The following is a 26,567-nucleotide window of genomic DNA, read 5'->3' on the forward strand; positions in this document are numbered from 1 at the left end:
GAGACCCTTTCTATATGTACTCCCTCTACTCAACTGGCGGACTGGCGCGCGCGCAACTCTCCTGGTCTGCTTGCCTGCCTGCCAGGCTTTCGCCCCGGCACCAAAGTGCGCGCAGTCGGTCTCGCAAGCTCCGGCCGCAAGCTCTCCCAGCTCGGCTCGCGTCGCGCGAGCTAGCGAAACGCTCGCTCCCCCAAGGCACTCCGCGCGCACACAGCAGTCTTGATTTTTATTGTTGTCGTTGTCTTTTCTTCTCTTCGCTGTATCATGTATCGCGAGTACGCGTGCAATTTGAAATTCAATTACGGCGGTTGTAAAAGGGAGGACGGGTGATTGCAAGATCATGTGGACTTTGCTGTACAACGAAAATTGCTGTTGCTACTGGAAAAGCGCGCCTAATTGCTGTCGCATCGAGAGCTAGAGAGGGAGCACAAGCGCGCTCGCGCCAAAGGGCAGAGGGATCACTTTCTCGTTAGCGAGTAAGTAGTTGCGCTCCGATACGCTGCAGCAGAACTCTCAGTACTTTTCATCCCTTGCTTTCTTCTTCTTCTTCTTCTTCTTCTTCCTCTTTGTTTATATGTATATTTTTCTTGCTTCATTGTTACTCGATTGACAATTGATTCTCAACTGTTCTGTTTTTCTTCCAACCTTCTGAGTGCTGGAGTGTATGCCAAGGCGGCGTTACACCGACAGAAACGCCGGCTTTCGTAACTTTTTCGAAACTTCATTTTTTTTTCTCCCGTTCTCTTCTCCTGCAGTTGCTCGTCTCTTTATCCGAGTTTGCGAAAAATTTTATCTTGAAGTTTTGATGCATAGTTTTATTCATGAGCATCGTCCGCAAAATTCTCGTGACAAATTCCAAAAGTATGTGAAATAACGTAAATGGCTTCTCTTTGAAGGGAACTCATATCTGATTTGTATGTGTTGCTGATTAAAAGATGATTTGGTCGAGAAGTGAATTTATGTACTGGAGGCAGAAGTTTTGTGGAGAGGTGCAGAGGGCAAAAATATGCATGAATGTCTTCACACGCAGAGATAACTTTTATAAGTGCGCTGAATAGAAAGTGCGGAATCGACAAAGTTAAACGGAAACGCTGAAAGAATAGTAAATCTCGAAATGGCAAACTTTGAGACATTTCCAGCTCTCCAAAGTGCAGGAAAATCCCGTTGGAGAAGCAGTAAATAAGCAGGATCCGCTTGAATTACACGAGTCGATGGAGCAAAAACGACGTGTCGTTCGTGTCCGACGAGAATCTCGTAATTGGCTGCACGGACAACACGTTGTATCCATCTGTTTTCCGCGTGCGAATTGAAATCTCAAATGCTTGTGCAAGCAAGCAATTGTCGTTGCGTGCGGTGTAAGAGCGCACTGCTCTTTAAATTCTTGGAGCGCCTTCGAGAGGCGGACTCGCGCAATTCGGGAGTGCAATTTTCATTCGGCGCGGTCTTCCGTTCGCGCTCGAGTAATTTTCATTAGAGGGATGAAAATATGTAGGGCGCGTACACGGCGGAGAAAAAAAAACAGCCGGAGGGAGAAGGAGCGACAACGGATTGCCTGCGGTCCGCGCGAAAAATACGTGGACAATTATGCTGCAGTGTTGTTTTTCGTTGCCGTGGCTGTTGCAGCTTTGTGCCTGAAAGAGCCGCAATGGGAGGCAAACAGAGAGTGACGGGGAGAAAAAAAAACACAACAAAACAATCACAGAGTCACAATTCATTTAGCGCAACTCGTTAGCCTCGGCGTTGACAGACGTGCTTTTTAATTTGTTTATTAAGGCGACGTAAAAGAGAGAGAAAGAGAGGGGGCGGGGGAGACGTCAAAGCAGGCCGGGCCTTTGACGAGCGACGCGCTGTTGGCAGGAAAACACAATGAGATGGTTAAATGCTGCAGCCGGCGCGTTACCGAACTGCAATCGATTCCGGTTATCCGATCGCCGCGCACTGCTATTTTCTTCGTCGTCCTAATACTAATTTCTCATCAATATTCCGCGCGCCCGCTCGCGTTGGATATTCTCGTTAAGCAAGATTATGAACCCAGGCGCTTCATCACTTACATTCATTCAGCGCCGATCGCTAATTACTCTCATGATTAATGAACGCGCAGCTAGCTTTCATAAAACCCGCGAGCACGGAAAAATCCTTCTCATCTTCTTTCTCATTCTTCATTTTTTTTCCTCTATCTCTCGCGTTGAAAATCCTATTCTTTGTGCTCGCACCAATGCTTAGATCAATTAAGTAGAAATCGGCAAATCGTCCTTGCCGATTACACCTTATAAATAGAACATTGCCATTGCAGCCGCGACCATACAATTCATATTTTCGTAAAAAATTAACACGAACGATTGTACGGCTCGGGGCTGCAAATGCATTTAAATTTTCATAAAATTCAGGTCATTTTTCGCGTAAATGAAAATACGTATCGAATACAGTTTCGATGTGGTGACGATAATGGGCTTTTACATAATGTTTGACAAATTCAATTCGCATGAAATTCGACGATAAATAAAGCAGTGCGTCACATTTGCATAACAAAAGGAGCAAAAATTACGAGTGCCAACCGTTAGAAAAGTTATTTGCTCTCTTTATGAATATAAAGAGTTCGTCATTAGAAAAATCTTCAAACTCATTTGATAAAAAAAATTCGATCAATGCCTTCTTAAGTAATCAAGTTAGTTAGAATTGAATAGGGGCACGGTCACGAGAAAGGAAAGAGTGTAATGAAAAAGTAAAAGAAGCGCTCAGTGAGTTGTAATTTGGCTCGTAAGAATTCCAATATCGCGTAACGAGTAGAAAAAGGCGGTGAATAGGGTGGGGGGCGGGGGAAGCCTGCGAAAAGGAAGTTCATAGCAGAGCGGCGGGGCAAAGTAAATAATTTGACGGCAGCCATTATCCCAGAGCCACCGAGACTTTTGTAACACGTGCCGTGGTGGTGGCGGCGGCTCCGCGATATAAAGTACAAGTAACAGCAGCGGCAGCACGCGCTTGCGCAAATACGAATAAATTTCGCGCCATTTGATGCTGTCCAATATAATTTAGTTGGCTCGCGGACGCTCTCGGGAGCTCTCGGAAAATTTCCACCCACCGTGCTCCTTGCTTTCACAGCCGCGTACGTGCGTGCTGCTGCCGCGATGCGTCGAAGTGGCGCTTGATTTAAGAGCCTCTCCGTCGCGATGTATTTTATTGCCGAGCGACAGCAGCTCTCTTAATCCTAATGAGAATAGACCACGAAAATTCACTGCTCGCGCTTTTGTTTTTGTTTGCCATTTGATTTTACGAGCTCGACAATTTAATGCGCGGCGCAAACTATTTGTTTTTCCTCGCTACTGCTTTGTGCGGGGCGAAATTTCGTTGTCAAGAGATGTTTTTATGCTTTTCACTGCTCCCTGTTTTCACCCGATACTACTCGCTTTGTAATATATTTACGAGTTAACCTACACGCACGTTTTTTTTTTTCACTACGAGTAAATAACCAGAGCTTATACAGCTTTCGCGAGCCATCGTATACGTGTCAAAAGGATGGAAAAAGCTTTGTTTGAAAAGTTGGCAAGATACGCTCCAAATGTCAGCAACAATGCCTTAGAGAACAACGCTGTAGAGTTCCCTTTTTCTGCAAGTTTTAATGTGAAATATTTGTAAAACGAATATTTTAACTTAGAAACACACAGCGGGGAGCGTATTCATGAACAAAAGATCGCCGGTTTACACACACGCGCTAATCAATAGTCTATTCGTATTATTTCAATTACACGTTCAAGAGTAAAATAATTCATAGAATTTTCGTAGCCACTTCAAAGCCAAAGACATGTATGCAATGGATTCGAGTCGTCTCCTTATTGTAAACGTCACTTTTCAGAAGTTTGGTTTTGTTTTCTAGATGTAAACTAGTTTAACCATCTAATTTCCGCAAGAAAGTCAAAGAGACAAGGACGATGATATAATACCTAATTGTTTTGCGCTAGATTCCCAAAACTCAAAAAACTCGTTTAGAGATTCGTTTTCCCCATAAGTTGGATCTACAATCAAGCACAGGCGCCGTACACGTGCACAGTGGAACAAGTAGAGCCACAGTCAGGCGACAAAGTCGGACAGTTTACCCGAACGCTTTACTATGGTGCAACTTTTCTCTCTCTCTCTCTCTCTCTCACTTTCGTGCTTATTTCCTTGACAAAATGATTATGCACCTTTGGTATCAGCCTACCGCTACAAACTCTGTAACCGAAAATAAATGTCCTCTTCATCCGAGGAAACTGGCAAAAGCGTGACGTACTCATTGAGAAATTATCTCGAGTCTCGACTATAATCTTACGTGCTCTTTGCTCTTGGCATCTAATCAAAGCAACGTTAAGGTAAAACTTTGTCGTAACAAAGGCTAATCAATTCTGACGCGAACTTGATCGATGGAAATCTTATGATAAGCCAGTGACGTCTAATTAGCGGAGACTGATATCTCGCTTGCTTGCTTGTCGGAGGCTGTCTCAAGATGGACAGATAAATAGTTAATTAAATCTTTTCGATTGCGTTGAAAATCTAAAGTTAAAAACAGTTTAGACGCTATCTCAACAAATAATGAAATATGCAGTTTCAACTACTGGGATATCTGACAAGAGCCGAGAACGACACTCTATAATTGAACGTACTCGCTATACATACAGATATAAACGGCATTCAGGTTGTTCCGTGCACATTATTTGAAATATCGTACATTTGTGTTATGATGTGAAAAATGTTCATCATTGTATCCTGTTCATTTTTCGAGCGCCTTGAATAGCAACTCCTGCGTGAATACCAATGATGCTATAAAGGCTTATCTATAACGCGAGGACCAGATCGGTAACAACAATACAGCGATGATTGCGCCGTTCTACCTATCATCGAAGCCACATGGGATTAAAATTACTCATAACACAAAGGCCGATTATTTGTAGACGGCGCTATCGATTGAAATCGTACGTCTAATTAACGACAAGCAATCTCTGGCTTGCTTGACTTGCTCGCTCGTTCGTGCGTCGGAGGCTGCGTGTAGTCACCGTCTGGATCTCACCAAGAAAACTTCGCGTCGAGATCGACGAGAACACGTGCCAAGCCGAATTCCATCCTCGAGTCTCGCAGAAATATTGCGTACGTTATACAGATACACACATACCTACAGCGTTTGCGCGTCACGCATCCTTATGGGGGAGAGCGAGGGCTTGAGAACAAGAAGTAGGCCGAGAATTAATTATTTTTTTCGAAAAATTTGACGCCCAGTGATTTCCAAGTAGGCAAATGAAAAATTATATGATGTATATTCAGACTTTCAATTAAGAGCTCACCAGAGTTATAATTTTTTTTATTTTGCCGCTGCTTTGAGCACACATTCATATCTCTGTGTGCTTTATACGGCTTTCAGCGACGACAGAGCGCTACCGCTGCCACTACGTGAGAATTTTAATCTTGTAACTTTCAAATAGGCATATTAAATTTCATGCTATGGCAACTGAATTTTCAAAGCGTATAATTAAAATTTGAATACTTTTGCCGGAAGTTGATTAACATGTTGTTTACGGAAGCTTCGTGAAAAAGTTGTCGGAAATAAAGAAATCATCCGTCGCGCTTTTCTCAACTTTTTTGCCTACGCTCGTACTCTTTTTTTTTTTTTTTCAAGCTCAATGCAATTTTCTGATAAGCCAAGAGTCGATAGGAATTTTTATCGCGACACACACGCAGATTGCCGAGGTCCTTTTGGCGTTGCCTTTTTTGCCTGGCGTCCGTGCGCGCGCTTAAATCGAATCTCCACTTGCCACGCGAGAACGATCGTGACGTTTACGAACAAGCGATTGTTTGACTAACGAAGTTTTGCAGCAAGCTTCGTGAAGTGTAATTTGCATGCTCGAGAGAGAGAGAGAGAGAGAGAGAGAAAAGAAATTCGCGCGAGCTTTAACTCAAAGTTACACGGCTTAAATTTCACGGCACTTCCGGGTTTCGTAAAAGGGCGACAGAGAGACAGTCGTTGGTTATGCTAAGAATACGCTGTCCGCATATACAAGATATAATTCGTATTTTTTAACATGAGTGGGGAAATGTTCGCTCGCCCCCGCGAGCGCGACTTTGAGAAAAGTTATTGCCCTAAAGGAATTTGCATAATGTCTTATTTCGGCGTTACGCGCTCAGCTGCAAGCTACTAGCCCGTAAATTCTCGGAATCTCAACAATGTTTCTATTACTTTGTTTCCATTAGACATATTAGTTATTTTGTTTTTTGTTTATTTTTACCATCTTTGGAATTTTTGAAGTGACTTGTCGTGCCCTTTTTACGCGTTTCCCACTCGTTCGCTTGAACTAATAAAGCGATAAAAACCTTTTTTCCCGATAAACCTCCCTCGCACCGGCAAACCCAACAGCATCACATTCACTGCACGGCGATTTAATATGAACCACTTCTTTTTCTCTTTTCTGTGTGTGTGTGTGTGTGTGTGTGTGTGTATGTCTCTCTCTCTCTCTCTTTCCTCTCAGTGGCGGAAACTCTTCAGCCGGAGAAAGAGGTAAAAAAGTTTCACCGAACGACGACGTATGCTAAAAACGGTTGCCTCGCGTACACGAAGAATTATTAAATTTTTTGCTCCACTGTCCGCAATAAATTCAGCTCAACGACAAATACAACCGTATATCTTCGTTCATTAGCGTTTGCACGCTAAATGCATATAGAGCACGAAAGCGGCGTTATATTAAGAATTTCGCGGAAGCCGTCGATGTTTGTAGGCGGTATAATATATTGAATTGTTCATTGGCGCGGTGACATTGAGCAGCGCCGGCAAGGAGGTGCACTTAGTCCTTCATAAAGATTTACGATCCCGATCTTTAATTGCTATTTTACAGCGTATTGCGTGATATTCCGCGCACTAGTCTCGCGCGTGTTTTATTGCACGATACTAGTGTGTAAGAAACGGATGTTCGCACCTGTTAATGACCTATTAAGAAAGCACTGAATAATTTGTGCGCGGCTTTGGAAAGCGCGTGCGTGTGCGCGCGCGATGCCTAAGCTCACGTTTATATCACGCGCCGTAAGCTCGAGCATCGGAAAGTAAGTAGCTGCACTTTTTCATTTCGAAGGAGGCTTGCACCTTTCAAGATTTATGCTGTGCGAACCAACAATTTTTTTTCCTTTACTCGCGAGGATTTATTATTCTATAGTAATAACCTGCCTTCTGTTACGACAATTTTTAATATCTTCTTTATTGTAACTCTCGTGCTCCCAAATAAAAGCTACCTTCTGCTAAGAGATACTTCTTGTCAATCGTGAGCAGTCTCATTACTGGTTTCCGATTGCGAGTGCGATAGTCAGACGTAAGGTGGCTTTAGTTTTAGCTACTACGTTTCAAATGAGATAACTTTCGGCTTTCTTATTAGCTGTGTGCATAAAATCGTGCACAAATATTCTTCTCTTTTATCCAGCGACCTTAAAGTGGTTCCGAAATAGAGCGTTGAAAAAGTCTATGTCTAAGCGCACAATGCATGGAAAGTTTCCATTTCGCGTTGCTGCGCAAAAATTATTAAAAAATTACGATTATTTTGGTTTATCGAAGCGGAAATAATATTAGTTATTTTACACGAGATAGAAAAAATTACATCTAATGTATCTCGACATTTTGATTTCGATCAGAAAAGGATTATGCAAAACAACATATAACACAAAATAACATAATACAAAAAAAAAACAGAACACAAAAATATAACAATGAATGTTTCGGGCGCTTAACTTTGAATAATTTGGTCGACTGTGCGTTGAAACATCACGCAACAATTAAATATTGTAAGTGCCTCGGGTAATGTTGAATAATTTAATCGAGATTGTTGCGGCGAATCACGTAAATATTAATCGACGCGAGCGTACTGCGCAAGCTGCGTTGTCATTTTAAAAACTTGAAAGCTTTTTAAAAACCGCACTCGCGAGCGTTTCAACGGCTGCAAAAACCTTCCTCCCCGCGCTGGCGCAATCTTTCTTTTCGTGTAATCGTAAACGTCATTCTCGCTAAAATATCATTTCGCGTCGTCGCGTAAAATTCGCAATAAAAATCGGACGCAACCGGAAAAAATATAGCTATACCCGACGCATGAGCGTTTTAATTCAATAACAGCAGCATTTACGGGGCGACAAACTCGGTAAGCTTTGGACATTCTTGCTTAGCGCGATATATTTCTTGGCCCGCGAAGCGCGCGTTTATGGGTATATCTAATCAAAAAACAACACCGACGAAACGTCCAGCGGCAGATACGCGATCCCTCTATTTTTTTTTCATTATACTAATGGATCTTCATTTGAGAACGACACTCGCAAAAATTTAGTTAATTCGGGGGATATAGCTGCTTCTCTCTCTCTCTCTCTCTCTCCCTCTCTCTCACTTACTTTGATCTTACTGCACGCTGCTACTAGCGTTACCGCGCGTCGGGAGCAGACTCCGCCTCGGGTGTGATTTCGCCGCGAATCCACTCTGGGTTTATCGTGGTTAATCGGTAAAAATACACCGAACTTTGCCTTATCTATTTTCGTATTCGCATCCAGACTTTCCCTCATTCCCAATTTTTTTGGTCGTTCTTCTGTACTGCTCAATTATTCGCTCGCGTCGCGAACTTTTTCTTAGAATTCTAAAAGAAAGCCCAGCCTACGGCGTCGAGGTAGTAAAATATGCATTTATTTTAACGCTGCATGAAAAATGTCGTATGGCCCATAAACTGATTGATCGACATAAGCTTGTGTATAAGTGCGAGCGCAACTTTCTAATGGGCTGTATCGCATAATGAAATACTCGGATATTAACGAGGTGCTAAAAGGGTTGATGTTCCATTACGAAGAGCAGGCAGCAGCAACTTTTCATTAAAATCCCAAGAAATACGGCGCGCCAAACGCGCAAGTTAGTTAAGGCATTAATTAAGCATTTGCAGTTTAGTTGGATAAGTTAGATTAGCAATCTTAGACTGCTGGGCGACGCGATGCAAAACAATGCAGGCGAGCGCACGCGCGCGTTCACTGCAGATCGAAACGCCCGTCAAATTTCAATTCTCCGCGTGCTCTTTTCGCCCCGTCTGTCGGCGAAAACGACTGCGACGACTGCGCGATAAACAAATGAAACAATAAATAAAAAGGGAAAAAGCGAAAAAGCCCGAGGTATTCGATTAAAGCCCAGCGCATGCATGAAACTGCGAAAAGAGGTCACGTGTGTACGTCGCTTCGGAGGCAAAAATTGGCCGCTCGTCAAAGTCTTCAGAGTGAGAGAGAATATTTCGCGATCCCTTCCGCTCGTTTATATACATATTCAATGGCCAGAGAGGATCGATGGGTGCGTGCGCGCGATAGAGACGGTAAACATCTCGGCGCGAGAGTCTCGAACGCAAATATTCGCTTCATATAACTCGAACGTACACACGCTGCACACTGCACCTTTACCGCACTTGCAGATCCTCTATAAACGTATCTGCGCATCGAGAAAAATGAGATGCACCTGTGCCCGGCAAAACGATAAGTGCGCCAAGCATTTCCCCCAGCAAGAGTGCTTCCGCGCTTCGATAGCTATAGCAACAATTATCAAAGCCTCGCTTTGGGGAGCTCCGGCTTTGAGCACGCATCGGCGCGCCAGAGAGACGTTTTTTTTTATGAAAATCTGACACGCTCGGTTGAGCAAGACGAGCCTTTAATATTGGAAAGTGCGGTCGCAAGTTCTAACTAGGAAATACGTGACAATCTCGTAATTCAAAGGGCCACCTAGCGAAATTTGATTGTCGGCGAACTCTCCTCGCCAAGTGGTTTTCCGTAAAAATGCCTTTTCTTGGCATCCGGACTTCGCAGGCAAAAATAGAAAGAGATTATGACGGTGCAGTTAGCTCTCGGTAACGGAGCGACCGTGCAAACAAGCTTTGTTTCGAATCGACTAACGCGCGCGCAAACTGTACTCCACTATTTCATCCGCTTCGAATATCAGATGAATATAAGTACGACGAGGCAGTCGGAACGCAGTGTGCCCGAGTGATGAATGTTCGCGAGCGCAAGCATTATTCATTGAAAATCGCATTTCAGATGGCGAACAACAAATGTTGCCGGGATCTCGCAATTAACCGCACCACTGGCCAAATTACCTTCCAATCCGAATATAATCAAAGCCCTTATCTACGGGGCAAAAGTTCATACGTTGCACGCGCAGATACAAAGTGCCCGGCTCTCCCGCCGGTATCACATATCCATAAATCGCCTCTCGCCGTCTGAAAAGTTAATTATCCGTGAGGGGCTTACACTGAGCCGCGCAATAGGCAACAGAACTCACGAGGAAAAAAAGAAGAGGACATAAGCGCCGAAAAAGAATGACGTTGGCTGAGCGGACAAACAAGATTCACGACTTGCAGCAGCAGCAGCAGCAGCAGCAGCAGCAGGAGTAGCAGCGGCGGCAGCTCTATCGGCGATAAAGCTCAGGGTAAATAAGATCGCCCGGAGAATTGGCAAAGGCCTGGCGGGTTCTGTGTACACAGAGTTTCGAGCGCCGGCCAGATAAATGTGATTAAATGCCGAGGCGCGCTCGCGTCCCCCGACAGCCTATCTATATCGCGCGCGCGGCATACAGCCCTGATTTATATCGGCACAGGTGGCCAACTTTTTCTCGAATTAATGGCCGATTCTTACGAAAGAGGAGCGCTGCTCGAAACTTTGCTTTCATTGTGCGCGAGTTTTCCTGCGCGCGCGCGCGCGCACGCGGATTGATACTTTGCCGGCGGCCAAAAGTTTTCTCCTCCCGCGATTGCGGTTTCTAATAATGATGGATTCTTCCGCGCCCCGCCACATGAATCATCGACGATTCCTAATGGATCTTCCGCGCGCGCTGCGGTAGAATTGGCGCCCCTGGCTTCGTACGTGCGCGCGCGCGCGCGTGAGATAATTGCTCTCCCGGGACGACGCCTCGTGAAACCTAGTAGTAATAGACCGTACGTCGGCGTTGAATATTTCATGTATGTGCTTGTGGATGTAGAGGGAGAGCTCGTGAAAAAAAGAGGAAGAAGAAAAAAAAAGATTAAGCGAAAACCGCATAAATCCAGCGACCAAAGAATGTCGTCTCCGTGCGCGTGTATAGAAAAGGGAAATGCCAGCGAGGGATAGCTATAGCTGCTTTTATAGATACACTTCACTGGAAGGCCGATCAGCGTTTATGTACACGAGCAGAAGTGTATATGCGCGCATTTTACTGCCACCTCTCCGTACTCAAGTTAAGAGCACACTCGCGAGGACGGAGAACAAACGTTACCGATATTTAACGCGAAAAAAAATCCGCAAACAGATTCACGCGATGCTTTGAAAAAAAAAAAGAAATGGTTGCTTCGCGCGCTCTCCCGACAATCTCATTCCCATGACAGTGCTATTGAAAGAAAAAGCGTCGTTAATCATTGATTATAAAAGTGGCACGCGTCAGCATACGTGACTTTCACTTTATTTCAAAGCATTTGCTTTTTGTGCAAGCTGCGGCTTTTCCGCGGTAGCACCAATTTTCGTAAGAGTAGCCTTTCTCAAAGAGAAATGCAAAAGCTACGGAGGAAGAAAGCTTCTTCAATTTGTACTCGAGTCATTCGCGCCCCTTTGACGCCGCGAGTTTGCCTGTCTTTGCTCCTGCAGCCTCTTGCCTGGCAAAAGGATAAACTCGTTGAAAACACGGTTATTTTACCTACCTGCTTGCTTCTTTACGGAATCACACATTTGAAAAGTCGAGAGCGTAAATGCTCCTTGCAAAGGAGAGGAAGGAAACAACTGCACAGAGAGGTGTCGTTGCCCCTCGAATTTCATCGCGAGGAAGAGAAACTCGCGCTATTATTTTCGCAGAAGCGAGCCGCGCGACCATCAATCCAGTGTCCAATCAAACGTACAGAATCTCCGAAAAGTCGCGACAAGGGAGGTCAATCAATAAAGCTGGATCGTATATCTATGTAGGTGTGCGCGGTTGGCTTGAAAGCTATGCCGCCGAAAAAAAAAAAAGAAGACATGCGCGGAGCAGCGCGGGGGTGGCTGGCCAATATTGGTCCGGGCGCCGCGCGAAAGACTGTTTTCATTTCCTGCGTTCGCTCGCGCGGCGCCGCGTTCGCTTGGCTTTTCTAACGCCGAGCCGTTGCCGCTTGTGTTGCAGGCGAGCACGTACGTGCTGCGAGGAAGACGACGACGCTGCGGGCAGCATGAATTGGCCGTGGCTGCTGGTACTTGCCGCCGCGTTGGCCGCCGCGACGCCCGACGAGCAGCAACGCTACAAGCCTGGTAAGCGTTTGTACCTTGCACCTACTATCGCGCGGCGCCTCTGCTCTACGCGTGCCTCTTCTTATCCGATAGGGCTTTTAGGCTCGATGCTCGCAAGCTCTCTGTGTTAATTTACCTCGCGAAAGCACTTTTTTTTCCTTTTCCTTCTTCCTTTTACCTTGTTTTTCCGACTGTTCTCTTGTTTGCCTCGCAACAGCTGCGACAGTCACTCAACGAACGATGAAATCGAGAGCTCGCTGACGGCCTTTCTCCGGCGCTATTCACTGAGAACTTGATCTTCTCCACTGCAAGCTGCTTGTTTGCACGCCACGCTGCAAATTAATTCTTTGATAAATGAAGTAAAGGCTCGAGGACCTAGAGTTTTGATTACTTCCTTCGCGATGGCAGTGTTTTCGTTAATTGTTTTTTCTCCAACCCAAAAGAAATGGAAACAAGGTAGAATCACGTGTTTCTTTGTCGAGATTAATTCTGTCGTTATTAAATACCTTTCTTATAACGAAAACCAGCCCACCATTCTAGCATTTTTTTCTCGTTCCGTCTGATGAACTTCGGTTCAAAGAAACATTACAATTCTCTCTTCTCGCCAAAATTCAAAACTTTAGAAGTTACAAGTGAACATTAAGAAAAACAAAAATAAAACAGCGAACGGACTTTTCGCGGAGCACGAGAGAAAAAACAGCACGAGGAGTTAAATTTTTAATTAAACTTTTTTTCTTTGAAATCACTTTCAGCTTTGGCTCCAATTATAAGTAAGAACTCTGTTTGAAAAGAAGCGGAAGTTTAAAAAAAAGAAGGAAATACAGAGTAGTTTTTTCGCAGTTGTACTTTTATCCGTCAACTTACGTGAAAATTTTTAATTGAAGTTTACCTCTTCACATCTATCGTGTTTGAGTATTCTATAACGAGAAGAAATACGGGTGTGTTAAACACGCACTCGCGGAGTCACTGAAAAAATTTTGTACAAGCTTCTACGTCATAAAATGCTTGTCAGAAAGTTTTTATATTAAAAGTTATGAGCGTGGCTAGTTTACAAAGTTTTGCTCAGTGTAAATGTTGTTACACGTATATCTATCAATCAAAACATATTGTCTCTACCAATAAAATAACTATCGAGAGGTGCTCTTTTGTTGTTTAGCAAATTGAAGGATTAATTTATTTTCATGTACAAATCAATTACACGAACTGGCAAGGCGAGGATTGTGTATACAATCAAATTCAGCAAATGAAAAGACACCCGTCTGCGTTTCACTGGGAATACATTAAAAATATAATTCAATCATACATTTTTTTACCAACAGTTATTCTATATATCAATAAATAGTACTGTCGTTTAGTAAGAAATGTATTAAGGGTTCAACAATATTATACATATAAGGTGCAACTACTATTTATAGAATCCTAATTTCTTACATTCTGCCTTAAATATATGAAAGTGCTAAAACAGCTTTAAGAATCATTTTCAAAAGTTTAATATGAAAAACACAGTCAATTTAGAAAATCCATGAATCGAAAATCGATCGTAAATATCAGGCCTTTTAAGATACATATCTGTATGCTATTATTCACGACACGTAATAAAAATATTATAGTAATGATTATAATTTTCGTGATATACACAAAGCGAAGCAATTTTTTGTAAATTACCAACAATTTTGTGAATCTTTGCACGTAAGAATTGGTCTGAAATAAAGTAGACAAATAACCTAGGCAACATTATTTAAACCAGTTCACAATAACTTTATCAATCGAAAAAGAAGTTAATACGGGTAATTTTTATTAAAAGTATTACTCTAATTAATTTCTGTATAAAGTAACTGGGTGTCATTTAAATAACTATAGGTAAATACTCAAATTCGAATATATCTATAAATTATAGCATTGCGGAAGTTAATCGTTTTTAGTGAGACGTGAATACCGAAGTATTTCGTTTAAGAATAGGAAATCAGTTGTATTATATGTACGTTTCAAATGAGTCAATAATAAATTATGAATAATTGAGGACTTTATTAAGATAATAACGTGAATTTTTCCAGCAAGAAAATCGATAAAACAGATAAATAAAATTATCAAATTTTGATATTACAAACTTTATATTTCAGTGCAAAAGATTGTAGTAAAATAAGTTAGTATAATTACAATTTTAATTAGTAATTTTATTTTAAAAAATAAAGGTACTAGCTAAATTTTACTTTTTCAAATGTTTGCTCGAGATTAACGTTGCTTTCAATTGACGCAAAGCAAAAGTAACATTTGGCCTACCAAGCGGTCACATATAGTCCATTAGTCCAGACGGGCATTAAATTTCCCTCAAATATATTAGTAATATGCGCTATATATACAACGCTTCAAATGGAAATTTCCATATTATCATCTGTGTTAGTTAAATTTATTTTTTATACTTTTTACATATTTTATTCCTATCTTATCTTTAAAAAAAAAAGAGTCGTTGACATCCAGCGTTGTGATTTGTTGATGCAAAAATAGAACGCGAAATTTTGAATTTTCCTATACTTTGAAATATTATTATTATATATCAAAGAGTGTAAGATTTCTATTTTAGCGATAAATTCAATTTATGAATAATTAACATGGATAATAAGCTGCAAGAATGGAAATATGTTAATAAATTGGTTTAAGAATATAATACGTTATGTTTTGAAATTATTTGTACAAATTGTTAATTTTATAACCATCTCCGATACTACAATCAATATCGTTATGTTAAAATTTGGTAGAAAGAAAAAGAGAATGAATAAAAATAAAATAGAGACTACATATTGATCTTTTGTATGTTTTAAATTAAAACGTATGCGAACAAAGGAAATTAATTATCAAAATATTAAACCCGTTAAATTAGATGAATATTCACGGGTGTCTTCATAGTGGCAGCAAAAAGTACTCGATGTTAAATGTATTACTCATACTAATATAAGATTGGAGCCATAATCACTACTATTGAATATGTAAGTTTAGTGTTGTATAATAGTATAATAGTATAATAGTATAATAGCATTATTGATCTTAGGTCGAATTAATCTTTTGAATAATTTTTCCGATATATCTTGAAATGAGTAAAAGTTCATTGATTTTTGAGAAAAAATGGATGCATGTTCTATTTTTATTCATCTATAAATATTGACATATGTAGTCTATTTTAAACAGCATGACTTATTTGTGACTATTGAAATCTTGAAGTTGACATGTAAAAGGTTCAAATAATGTAATAAATAATAGTAAAACATTTTAAAAAAAGCGCGCGAAGTGCGCTAAATAACACTAGTAAAAAAAAATCGCCATTTCATTTGATCATGAACGCCGTTGTTCTTTACAATTGCTGAGTGCGCTACCAATTACGCTACTGAAACGACAGAGGCGCAGATGTTTTCAGTCTTTTCGTTGCGTTATGATTGCCATCACATTCGTTGTTATCACATTCGTTGTATCGATATGTTTTTTTACCCTGTTACCGGTTGGTCCAGCAATTTCTTGCTTTTAAAGATTAGGATAGTGAGTCACGCTAACGACACTCCATCCAAATCGGATCTTACATTTACACACAGCCAGCATAGGAAGACGCGTCCAGAGTCGATTCAGCGAGGATTTGAACCCCGGCCTCTCAGATGCAACATTGAACAGTATGACGAATCAAACCACTTGACCATCAACGACTTGGCAATATTTAGTCAAAAACACCAAGTTAAGCCGCTTACTGTTTGCAAACAAATGATCGTGGCATAGGTTCACTGTTCATGTGAAAGCAGCACTATCTTAATGAAATGTAAACAGTCCCGCTAGTCGTGTCGACTTTGACGAGAGCGACACAATAACAACACTTCCATTGTCTAGATCTGTGCGCATAATTTCCATTATCAACTTCATTATTTGAAAACAAAATACTTTTATCGATTATGCTTTTCATTTAGTATATAAAAACTCGTGGTACAAAGAAACCTTTCGTCTATTTAACATGCCACAGGTCGCTGCCGCGACCCATGATAACGTTTAAGATATTTACTTTTTGTGTACTTTATCACGCACCCACTCATGCGCGTTTGGCCGAGCGTATAATTAATCCTTGTAGCTTTGTAATAAAATAATGGTAAATATGGTATTTATGTATTACATAACAGCTTTTGCTGTTTTCATTCAGTACCTGAACACACTGCTATCGGAACATAATTTCTTTTTTCGTAACTTATCACTTAACTAAAAAAAATCATATCGACACACAGGTCGGTGATAAATCTTCATCTCAAAAAAAGCATTTTGTTTTGCTTATAAAAATTCAAATATCCGCGTAAATAAATTTATGCAGCCGCATATCAACACAGAAAAATCTCGTTTACTCGAAAATTGTCATGGAGAAAGAAATAAAAACTCTTGTCCCAGGATCGTCAGTCTCTCGCGGGAAAGAATTCGGGTCTCTGAGGTAGGTTCAGAAATACGTGAGTTAACGCAAGCAAGGCCTTTATGCTACATGTTTCTGCATGCGTAACAACGCTTCGGCGTCAACTAATTTGACTGCGTTCTATCAACGAAGATAAACCTCTCAATTATTCTTTCACCCCATTCCCTATGGGTACGCCTATAAATCGGCGTGACATTTTTACTAGACAAAACATTTTCATTAGTTCGATATAATTGTTTTATAAATAATTATACGTATGATATATATTAAAATAACAATGGCAAACAGAAGACGGAAGAGCTTGCCGATGAAAATCGAACCTTCAGCCAATTACGTTCGGATATGATTTGAAACCATGCTCACGCCAGAAGAATCGTATAAAACATGTGCGTTCACATACGTCTCTATATGGTAATGGTTAATACGATCAACGTTTTGCGCGCCCGTCGAGCGCAAATTTAAAAAGGATATTCGTCGGACGCGTGTCGTCGAGAGAGAACGAACAGATGAAAAAAGCTGTCTCTCTTGGTCTCTCTCTGTCGGCGAATTCAATTAAAATTTCCATCAACAATTCTATTTCCGGCTCATAAGCGATAAAGTACACTTCACAAAGACGACGATGACGGGAGTCGTCCTTGTTCTCCCGCAATTGAAATCCCTCGTCGTCGTCGTCGTTGTCGGCGGCGCGCACAATGGGTTAGCCTTGGCGCGCTCGCAGGAAGTAAAAAGTCGGTCGACCAAATTGTAGCGGCGAGAGACGTTATCGCCGAATTTCATATTTCGCCGTGCACGCCTATACAAAGTGGTAGTGAAGCAAGTCGCAAATACAAAGTCTAACTGCCGGACGATAAAGCAAAGAAAGAGCAAGGGAAGGGGTGCGTCATGGGCAGGAGGGGAGGGACGGATCGGTAAGCAAGTTGGAAAAGTTGCTCGCGGAAAGAAGTAGTCTATTTTCGGAAGTGGAAAGCCCGATATCGATTGTCAGCCCCGCGGAACTAGCGAAACTCGCGAGCGAGAGCTGAAAAGAAAAGAAAGGTTTCGAGCAGAGGCTTGCAAGATAAAACACGAGCAGAAAGACAAGTTTCCCGGCATTTCTCTTTCAGTGCCTCGATTATACGGCGACAGGATACCCAGGAGGGTCTTGACTACCAGCGACAAGAAGGTCCAGAGAAAAATCGTCCTCTATCACAACTTCTTCCGGAGCCGCGTCGAGCCCCCAGCCGCCAACATGCTCGTCATGGTAAGCTCTGATTTTTTTCTTTCTTCCTTTCTCCTACCTTTATTTCTCTCCCTTTCTCATTGTTATCCGATCTGCAAGCTGTAATTTTCCAACGCCTCTCTCTCTCTCTGGTTTGATCCACCGTCGCACAGTCATGAGGGTTAAGTGGCATTGTTTGTATTCAATGAACTGCGCCGTGTGTCAACGGCTTGCTTTTTTCTCGCGACGAATAGAATTTTCTTCATTTTCTCTAAGGGAAAGTCGAGAGCCACTCGTATTCGCGCTTGATCACATTGGCATTGCTCCCAATAAAACCGAACAATTTATTATTTTTTCGCGTTTAAAAGCGAAATAATAAGGATTTATCATCCAGTGCGAAACGTCACTCATACACCGCGTAAGTCCTAGAAATAAGACTGGAATGAGAGGTTTGCTGGTGAAAAAATTTCTGCTAACAAGACAAGTCCTTATGTACACCGGAAAAAAGTTCTTTTCTCTTTTTTTATCTCACTTGCAGTACTTTTTCGCGGATGTAGTACCAGTCTGCTCGCGGCTGAACTTTCATAATGATCCTTCTTTTAGTTTGCTGACGTTTACTACCTTGAATAGCTTTAATTACCCCGGAAATGCGATATCGCGAAATCAATCATCGGCTGAATTACGCAAGCAAGCTCGATAATTAATAATAGCAATCCGATATCGGATCAATCAAGTCTTTTCGAAACTATTCCTTTTATATGAATTATCCATAAAATTATTTAACTAGATTCACTGAAAAACAATTTTTACTACCTCATTGCTGGAGACACGTTTTTTCTGAAGCTTCGGTTCTATCACTACTTTCTCTCTCTTCTCTTGAAATTTTCATTTCCTGTGCTTCAAACTTGGTTCGAAGTAAATGGATTCGCATTTCACTACATCGAATCGAGAAAGCGAGCCGCCCGCGTCACTAAAACATCTGAAACTTCAGCAATAAAGGGGGAGATTGATATTCCGATCACTTAACACGTGAATTCTATACGCCCGTATGTGTGTGACTCGTTCAAGCATAAATCGCGGACGTAAGTTTCTTTCGGGTTTTTCTCAAGGCGAACGATCGTTTTACTGTTCGGAAAAATCAGTAAATAAAAGAAAATAAAATAAAAAAACTAGACATTATACATTTTTTCCGGCGCGCGCAGAATAATTAATTTGGTGGCGTAATTTATTCAAAGACGTGAAAAGGATTAACGAGAGGAAAAACTCTCGAGTTCGTTTCAATTTTAATTATTGTCGCAGGTTATTTGCGCATATAAAAATAGCCCACAGTGTGCGCATCTGGAGAGAAAGAGAGATTCATTTGTTTAACTCGCGAGAAAGACTTTTTGCTAACTCGAGTAGAAAGGGCGCAATTTAGCAAGCGGTAAGCAGAATTTATGGAATCGCATAAAAAACGAATCAGCGCAACGCTTTTCTAACGCGCCAAAACTTACTCCAGTTCTCTTTGACTTTCAAGGCTTGTCATTCCATCCAATATATTCAAGAGTAACTTGGAGTTTGAATTTATGTTTTCTCTCTTCATGTATACACTTCGGGCTTGAAAAAAGGATAAGCTCTATCGAATGCCAATAAAATTTCTCTGGTTTTTTCTTCTCTTTATCGGTCTCCACGCGTAAATGATTGCTACCCACCTCGATTCGCTTCGTCACCGTAGCAATAAAATCACTCAGGATTTATTACTCGCGCGCGCCGAAAAGCGATAAAAAGGACGAAAGGGCTTTCAAATTATTTAGACTTTCAACTTTCGGGCGGACTTGCGCGAACGAGCGCGCCCTAATCCTCGCTTTTAAAGTGACTCGCAAACCCCTTGAAAAGCTCATCTTTTTTCGTACGGGTTATCATTAAAGATTGCACGATGAATAGTCTAGCGCTCACTAAAAAGTTCCACGGATAGGACGCTGGAATGAAAATTTCAATTGATCTTCAAATTTGGAATCCTCGCATCTTTTTTCCCGCCGGCTTCTCGTTGCAGCTTTTCGAGCAAAATCACGAAAGACCTGATTGGCGGTAAGCAATCTAACTATTATATTAATCAGCGTATTCATTGCAGCTCTGCATTGTAGCTTAATTGAGAATTAATCAATCGGAACATGAGGTTACATGCTCAATTACGCGCCGCAAACAAATAGATAGATTATAGTATGAATAGCAAACGCAGGCGCGAATAGCAATAACGAAGAGAAATATGAAAGTTCATTTTCATAAATGGATCAAAAACTGTTTTTCCGCCTCCCTCTTTTCGCCGTGTAAAAGCTTCAGAGTTGAGATAGAACTTTACTCTCTTAATGAGCGTCGATATCTTGATTACATTTCACATTCAAACGAGGTCACTTTGCAAAAGTCATTTAGAAAAGCCGCAGAGCTATTTGCCGAAGCTAACACCTAATAATCTCTTCTTTTTCTGGCTCGCGATTGCAGAAATGGCACGCTGGAGCGGAGAAGGCAGCGCAACGCTGGGCGGAGGCGTGCTACGCGCTGACGCACGACAACGCGACCGGTCTACACACCGATGACTTCGGCACTTGTGGACAGAATATCTTCATCTCGACGGCACAAGTACCATGGTACGAGCAATTACCACGCTGATAACTCGCTAATGTGTATTCTCGATATTACAACGACGCGGTGCGCGGTGTGCGGGTGCGGCAATTTGCATCCACGTGAGCTTATTTCGTCGCACGCATGGCCAAAGCTTTTCATTCGCGCTAATTGCGCGCTGCTGCCCTCGCGCGCGTTGAGCTTTATTTTTTTTAATCCCTCCCGTTAAGCATCGCGGAGCAAAGCCTTCTATCAAATATCATTATTGCAAACCAAAGTAATACTAAAATTCTAAGCTTTTTTAATCAAATGCCGGATGGATGAAAACTTTTCAAATCTCTTCGAGAACGGTATTAAACTTTGGATCTAATTCTTCTGAAAGCTTATCGCATGAGCTAATGGAACACGAAACTCCTAATAATAATCCGTTTTAAATTTTAACATCTGCAGAGCCTGAAAAATAACTTTGTTAACTGGAGTCAAGTTGAAATTACGACTCCGCGGGTGAATTATTGCTGCCCTTCTTTTTCAAACTTAACGATGGCTAATTGAAAATCCGATAACAGCTTCTCTCAATTATCAATGACATACGATAATGTATCCATTGGAAAATCGTTTTTCCCGTCAATTAACGCTACGCAAAACAATCAGCTCGCACGTGCACTTATTTCAATCCCCCGAATTCACATCGATTTAAAATCCCATTGGCCAATGAAACAAAATAAAAAAAGAGTTAAATAAAGGCCCTCGACGATAATCAGATTACCCCCGACGTTAATGAAATAATGCAAGTAATAGCGAGCATTGGCCACTGGAAGGGATAATGGCGGGGTCAGGCGAGTTGCAATTGTCATTAATAACGCAAGTCCAAATGTGACCTACTTGAGACGCGACAGTGGGCTCAGTTGGTGGCCCCTAAAGAAATTATACGTGAAACGGCTCGCTAGAGGGGATGGCGGTGGCGTGACGTTTAATCTCGCGGGCGCGCACATGGTCTCGCGTGCGGGCCGGGTGCCGCGCATTACCCCACTCATCCTCGGGGATTTTGAATCCCGATCACTCCTGGCCCATAGCCAAAACACTCGCTACGCTTATAGCTATACGCGCGGAATTCCGCGCGCAACGCCAAACAAAAATACCTTAAATGCCGTGACATTTTCTAAGGACAGAGGTGACGTTCGCTCGCCCGCGATTAAATCTTGGAGACTTTCCGCGAACCGAAGGAATTCGAGGCGTGTAATGTTCCTTGTTGAGACCGACGAGCACGTTGAATTTGTAAGAAACTCGAAAGCTTCGTGAAATTATTCAGTTTCAATTTGGAAAGGTACCTTTTACTGCGAAAAAACTTAAAAAAAAGACGACCTCCCTGTTGCTCCACCTTTTAACAGATTTTGAAATATAGTCGCTCGTGCCAATGCATTTTTTAAAAATAATTTCGTTCGTTCATTATTCTACTAAATTATTCTGAAACTTTTCCTGGGAGCCCAGTTTGTTACGAAATTATGTTCCCGCCTGCACGAGATACGAAATACGTAACTTCAGTCTTTGCGAAAAAGAAAAAAAAATGAAATTTCTCCGTCAATTTAAAAACGTCGTGAACATTTTATAAATGGAAAATAACAGTTGAAAAAAAAGAAAAATAACTGTTCACTGGGCAGGTTCTTCGCTATAAAAACTTGGTTCGGCGAGGATCGTCTGTTCAAGTACGGCGGCAGCGGCAACGAGCTGAGTAAGATCGGTCACTACACACAGATGGTATGGGCGAGCTCGCACCTAGTCGGCTGCGGCTGGGCCGAGTGCGACGGTAAGCGTGGACCCCGTGGTATCCCCTACTTCAGCTACGTCTGCAACTACTGCCCGGCGTGAGTACACAGCACATCATTCATATTTATGGCGAACGGAGAGTGAGCACGTGATTTGCATATGACACGGGTATCGCATCCGTCATCCTACTAACTCTGCCGCCCTGCCCGTTCGTTTAATTTCATATTGAAGGCAGCAATAGCTTGATTGCCCGGCTTTTCATTAACTTGATTCGGCACGAATAATTTTCCACGAATAATTTCGAAAATATCAATTGTCCGACAAAGTTATTCGTGGCAGCATAATGCAATTAACGTTATTGTGCATCGTCACACTAAACCGTGGCCGAATGATGTGTTCGCTCAATTATGCTGGGTAATCGAGTAATTACGTTGCGTGATTCGAAGGCGGAAGGAGGGGGAGTAAGTAAGTTAATTTTCTCTCGTAAAACCGCTGATTCAACGAAGACGCGCGTGCATTAAACATTAAAATGCTTTCGCTAGATTGGATGTTGTATATATACAACCGAGATTTCTCAACGAGTATATCACACAATTTATGAAAGTTGTAAAAGCGGATCATTAATTCAAAGGCAAGAGGTTTGTTGTGCCGTTAACATTACAAAATTGACGGCGTCATTTCACTTTAACGCTACGACGGGGAGAATATACATATCAGTTTTACGTACTCGCAAAAACAAAAGTATCCAATGAAAACGCGAAGGGCGCGCGAATAGCGATTTCAGTTCTTTCTCTGCAGCTACCAAAGTGTTAGAGGATTTTTATTTGAATACTCTATTCATAAAATCCGTACAGAAGGCGACCGCGGATTGTTGAATCAATTTTTTATTTTACGCACTTTATTCGAGACCTTCTCTTTCGTGCGAATTGCGGGAGGGGGGAGAGGAATAAAACTTGTAAATTAACAATCGACGTAATACAGCCGAGCATGAGATTAGTTTTGCGAGAGGTGTTTGTATCAGGTGTTGGCAATTTTTTATTAGGAATACCTGTGAATTTTTGTCGGATACTTCGTTAAATCCTGGCGTCGTTTGCTCTTAATTGAAAGAACATTGAACAAATAATTAAAAGAAACGGGCAATAATGAGGCGTCGATAATGGAATAAGTTTGCATAGAATAACGCTGTTTAACGAAAAATTGTTTTGGCAATTGGCAGGCTTATACAAACGAGTCGGCTCGTGGAGTTTGCATACATTGTGCAGTAATGCAAATCTATCGCAATGTCTCGTGGCTTTACATATGCCGGACACATTTGACAAGCCCAAACGGTTCGCGTTATTTAACGGACGAAGGCCGGGGCGAAATGGAAACGAAAAGGCTGCGGGGTGCGTACTGATCTGTGTCTGTCCGTGTGCTTTGAACAGTGGCAACAGGGAAGACCTGCTGTCGACGCCCTACGCGGCCGGCGAGAGTTGCTCGGAATGCAAGGAACACTGTCGGCTGGGCAAGCTCTGCAAGAACTCGTGCCCGTGGGCGGACCTGTGGGCCAACTGCCGGCAGCTGCGCAACACGTGGCCAAGCTGGCTGTGCGACAGCGACACCGAGCAAGGACGAGAGCGTAGGCAGTTCTGCCGGGCCACCTGCCGGTGCGAAGGACGTATCATCTAGAGCGCGCGCAGCTGACTTTCCGCAAACAAGGAGGCGTCGAGAAGAAACGCCGACCGAGAATCATATCGTTAGTCTGTGTATATAAGATCTTCTTTTTTCTGTTCGTTGAAGGCGCGCGCGTGTGTGTGAAGCTCTCGGTCTCTCCTCGACTACTGCGAAGCTGCAAAGTTTCAGCGTTAACGGAGTTCTCTCTTGCTTAATTTGAGGTTTTAGACGGTTTAAGCGCCAATGGAGAGGAGATAATAGTTTTGTTGAGCACGCGAGGAGAAGGAAGAGAAGAGAGAGAGAGAGACACTTGGAATATTTGCCAGAGACCAAGTTTCGCAAATGCAAGTTTCCCCTGGTATTGCTATTCTGCGCAAAATTCTTCCTGGACAAGTTTACCATAGTAATAACTTATGAGCAAGTCAATACAAGTCATTTGAGGGATACTTTTTCGCGTACATAGCTTACGAATTTCATCTGCAACATCAATTTCAATGTTAATTCACGGAGCTTTTGCGCTTATCTTATTTCACGGGCGAACTTTGATCTAAATGCTGCATTTCTCAGTCTGCGCCTTTATCTCAATTCCAAATACGTGAGCGATTGTAGTCGGGGCAAGGAAACATTTTCAACGATGATGAAACTAAACTCCCTCTCGCTTTAATACAATTGAAATCCACCCGGGGAGGGAAAAAGAAGGAAACGTAAGAGTAGAAGGGTTACGTAGTCTTTGCAAAGGTGGCCAAAAAACAGCCGTTACACTTCTGGCGCGACATCCTCCTTAATTTGAATAATCATTATCCGTCTCATTAGGCATTCATCCGTATAATCCCCGGTGCAAACTTCAACGTCTCTGCCTCTCTCTCTCTCTCTCTCTTTCGCGCGCGCGCGCGACGCACGAGAGTAAGAAGATACTGCGCGACTCCTCCTCTTCCTCCTCTTGACCCGACCAAGTGAAACGGGTTAACCGAGATTTCTCGCGCGCGCAAGTTTCTCGGCAGCCGCGCCAAGGCTTTGCCGCCTGTACGTTATTCCTGATTGTCGAGTGTGCGAGACGCAGTGAGCCTTGAATAGCCGAGATGCAATCATTAGAGGCTAGGGGATGAACGAAGTGCCAGTGTTTCTTCCTAGACGCGTAAAACTGATGTAATTCGAGGGCCAAAAAAAAAAAGAGAAACGCCCGGGCATAATTGCCCTCGTTGGGATGAAAAATGGCCGCCGAGATAGAGAAAGAGAGAGAGAGAGAGTAAAGGGCGATAGGGTAGAAGGTAGTAATTCATGCGGCTCGCCCCCCCCCTCTCGCAGTTCGTTACGGAAGAAGAAATAGGAATTATCTTGTGCGTAATGTGGTGTGGAAAAATGCCGTCTAAGAATCGCGGCTGCCGCGCTGCGAGGCGAGATTAGAGCCAAGTTCGTAATTTGAAAGTGGCCGAGATAATGGCGAACGGCGCGTCGTGTAAAATTGCACACCGCTCCTCGGCGAGAGACAACGAACGAGCTTGCGCGTCGTGCCAGGGAGTAAAAAAAAATCTCAGTTTTACAATCTTCCAGTTTGCGCTCCGCACAGCTTTCGTGTTTCTCGGCGCGTCTCGGCATCATAATACACACAGAGAAGAAACAACTTTGGCGAGACGAAAACAGACAAACGAGCTTGAGCGAAAGGTCAGAGGAAAAAAGAAGAAAAAACAGCGAGCAGAAGAATTGCGCGTTAAATAAACGAGAAAGCTCGCGAAGTAAACAAAGATATATTACATTCCAAGCGAGAGCGCGAAATCTCTTTCGAAAATTGACACTTGAAGTGACGGCGACGAGTTTCTTTTGTTCCCTTCTTTTTCGCGTGAGAGCTTTCGTCGTCTCTAATGGACGCGTATGTGTGTGAGTGCGAGAGAGAGAGAGGCGTGATGATAAGGATGATGGCGAAACGATGTCAGAGACGAAACCGAGATGGCGAGAGGATTTGAATGTTTGCATGTCAAACGACGCATATGTAAATTTCAAGTGATCATCAATAAATGTATATGAAGTTTTATTAATATCATGTCCTACCTGTATTTTCCACCCTGCTACATTCGAACGAGTATTCTTCCTACCTTATAAGTAGATTATTTGAGTTTATTGGCGACTAAAGAGCTTTGCATGCTCCGTAAGAAAGCATAATCCAACTTTCATTTTTATTTCGAGTGAGTGGAGTATCATCCGTAACGAAAAGTCGTTGCACTTTGGCGAACAGAATCACGTGCCTTATTTTCCTTGTCAAGAGCTGTATCGCGTCGGTAAGTGCTGAAAACCATTCCTCAAAAATTTATTCAAAGCCAACACACCTCGGCCCCATTCAATTATTTTGCCTCGAGCGCTGGCGGCGGCAGCAGCCAAAGTAAAAAGAAAAAAAAAGTGTGTCATTTTTCAGCGAGCGGCTGCTTAGCGGAGAACAATGCCAGCGAGTATTTTTAATCCAGCACGAGCTGTTACGATGACAACCGTAGCACTTGGGAATTAAGGATACCAAGCTCTCCAAGCTACTAGTGCTGCTGCTGCTGCTGCTGTGTAGGGTACTTTAGAAGCTTGCCTCGCGCCAGTGGGGAGCCTCTTTCTCATTTTCACTCTCGCCCTCTCCTTTCCTCCTAGACTAGACTTTAGCCGCTCTCCTTTCTTTTTTTTTTTTTTTTTTTGTCAAACTGTGCGCGACTACTGCGA

At 42.4% G+C, this 26,567-nt stretch overlaps 1 protein-coding gene across 4 annotated transcripts; it reads left to right on the plus strand.

Moving 5' to 3' along the window:
- Positions 1-129: 129 nt before the first annotated feature.
- On the plus strand, positions 130-25,891 carry LOC131672025 (cysteine-rich secretory protein 2-like). Of its 4 annotated transcripts, none has more exons than XM_058948938.1 (7): positions 130-476; positions 10,045-10,435; positions 12,128-12,252; positions 17,764-17,900; positions 20,337-20,482; positions 22,115-22,318; positions 23,645-25,891. In XM_058948938.1, the coding sequence occupies exons 3-7, from the start codon at positions 12,174-12,176 to the stop codon at positions 23,886-23,888; spliced, it is 810 nt and encodes a 269-aa protein (XP_058804921.1). In that variant the 5' UTR covers positions 130-476; positions 10,045-10,435; positions 12,128-12,173; the 3' UTR covers positions 23,889-25,891. The 4 variants fall into 4 exon arrangements, with proteins under 4 accessions (XP_058804921.1, XP_058804919.1, XP_058804923.1 ...); XM_058948939.1 differs by lacking the exon at positions 130-476 and adding an exon at positions 5,098-5,115; XM_058948936.1 differs by lacking the exon at positions 10,045-10,435.
- The last annotated feature ends 676 nt before the right edge of the window (positions 25,892-26,567 follow it).

The sequence above is a fragment of the Phymastichus coffea genome, unplaced genomic scaffold (assembly GCF_024137745.1).
Source record: "Phymastichus coffea isolate CEN01 unplaced genomic scaffold, Cenicafe_Pcof_1.1 PCOF00141, whole genome shotgun sequence".
NCBI classification, from domain to species: Eukaryota; Metazoa; Arthropoda; class Insecta; order Hymenoptera; family Eulophidae; genus Phymastichus; species Phymastichus coffea.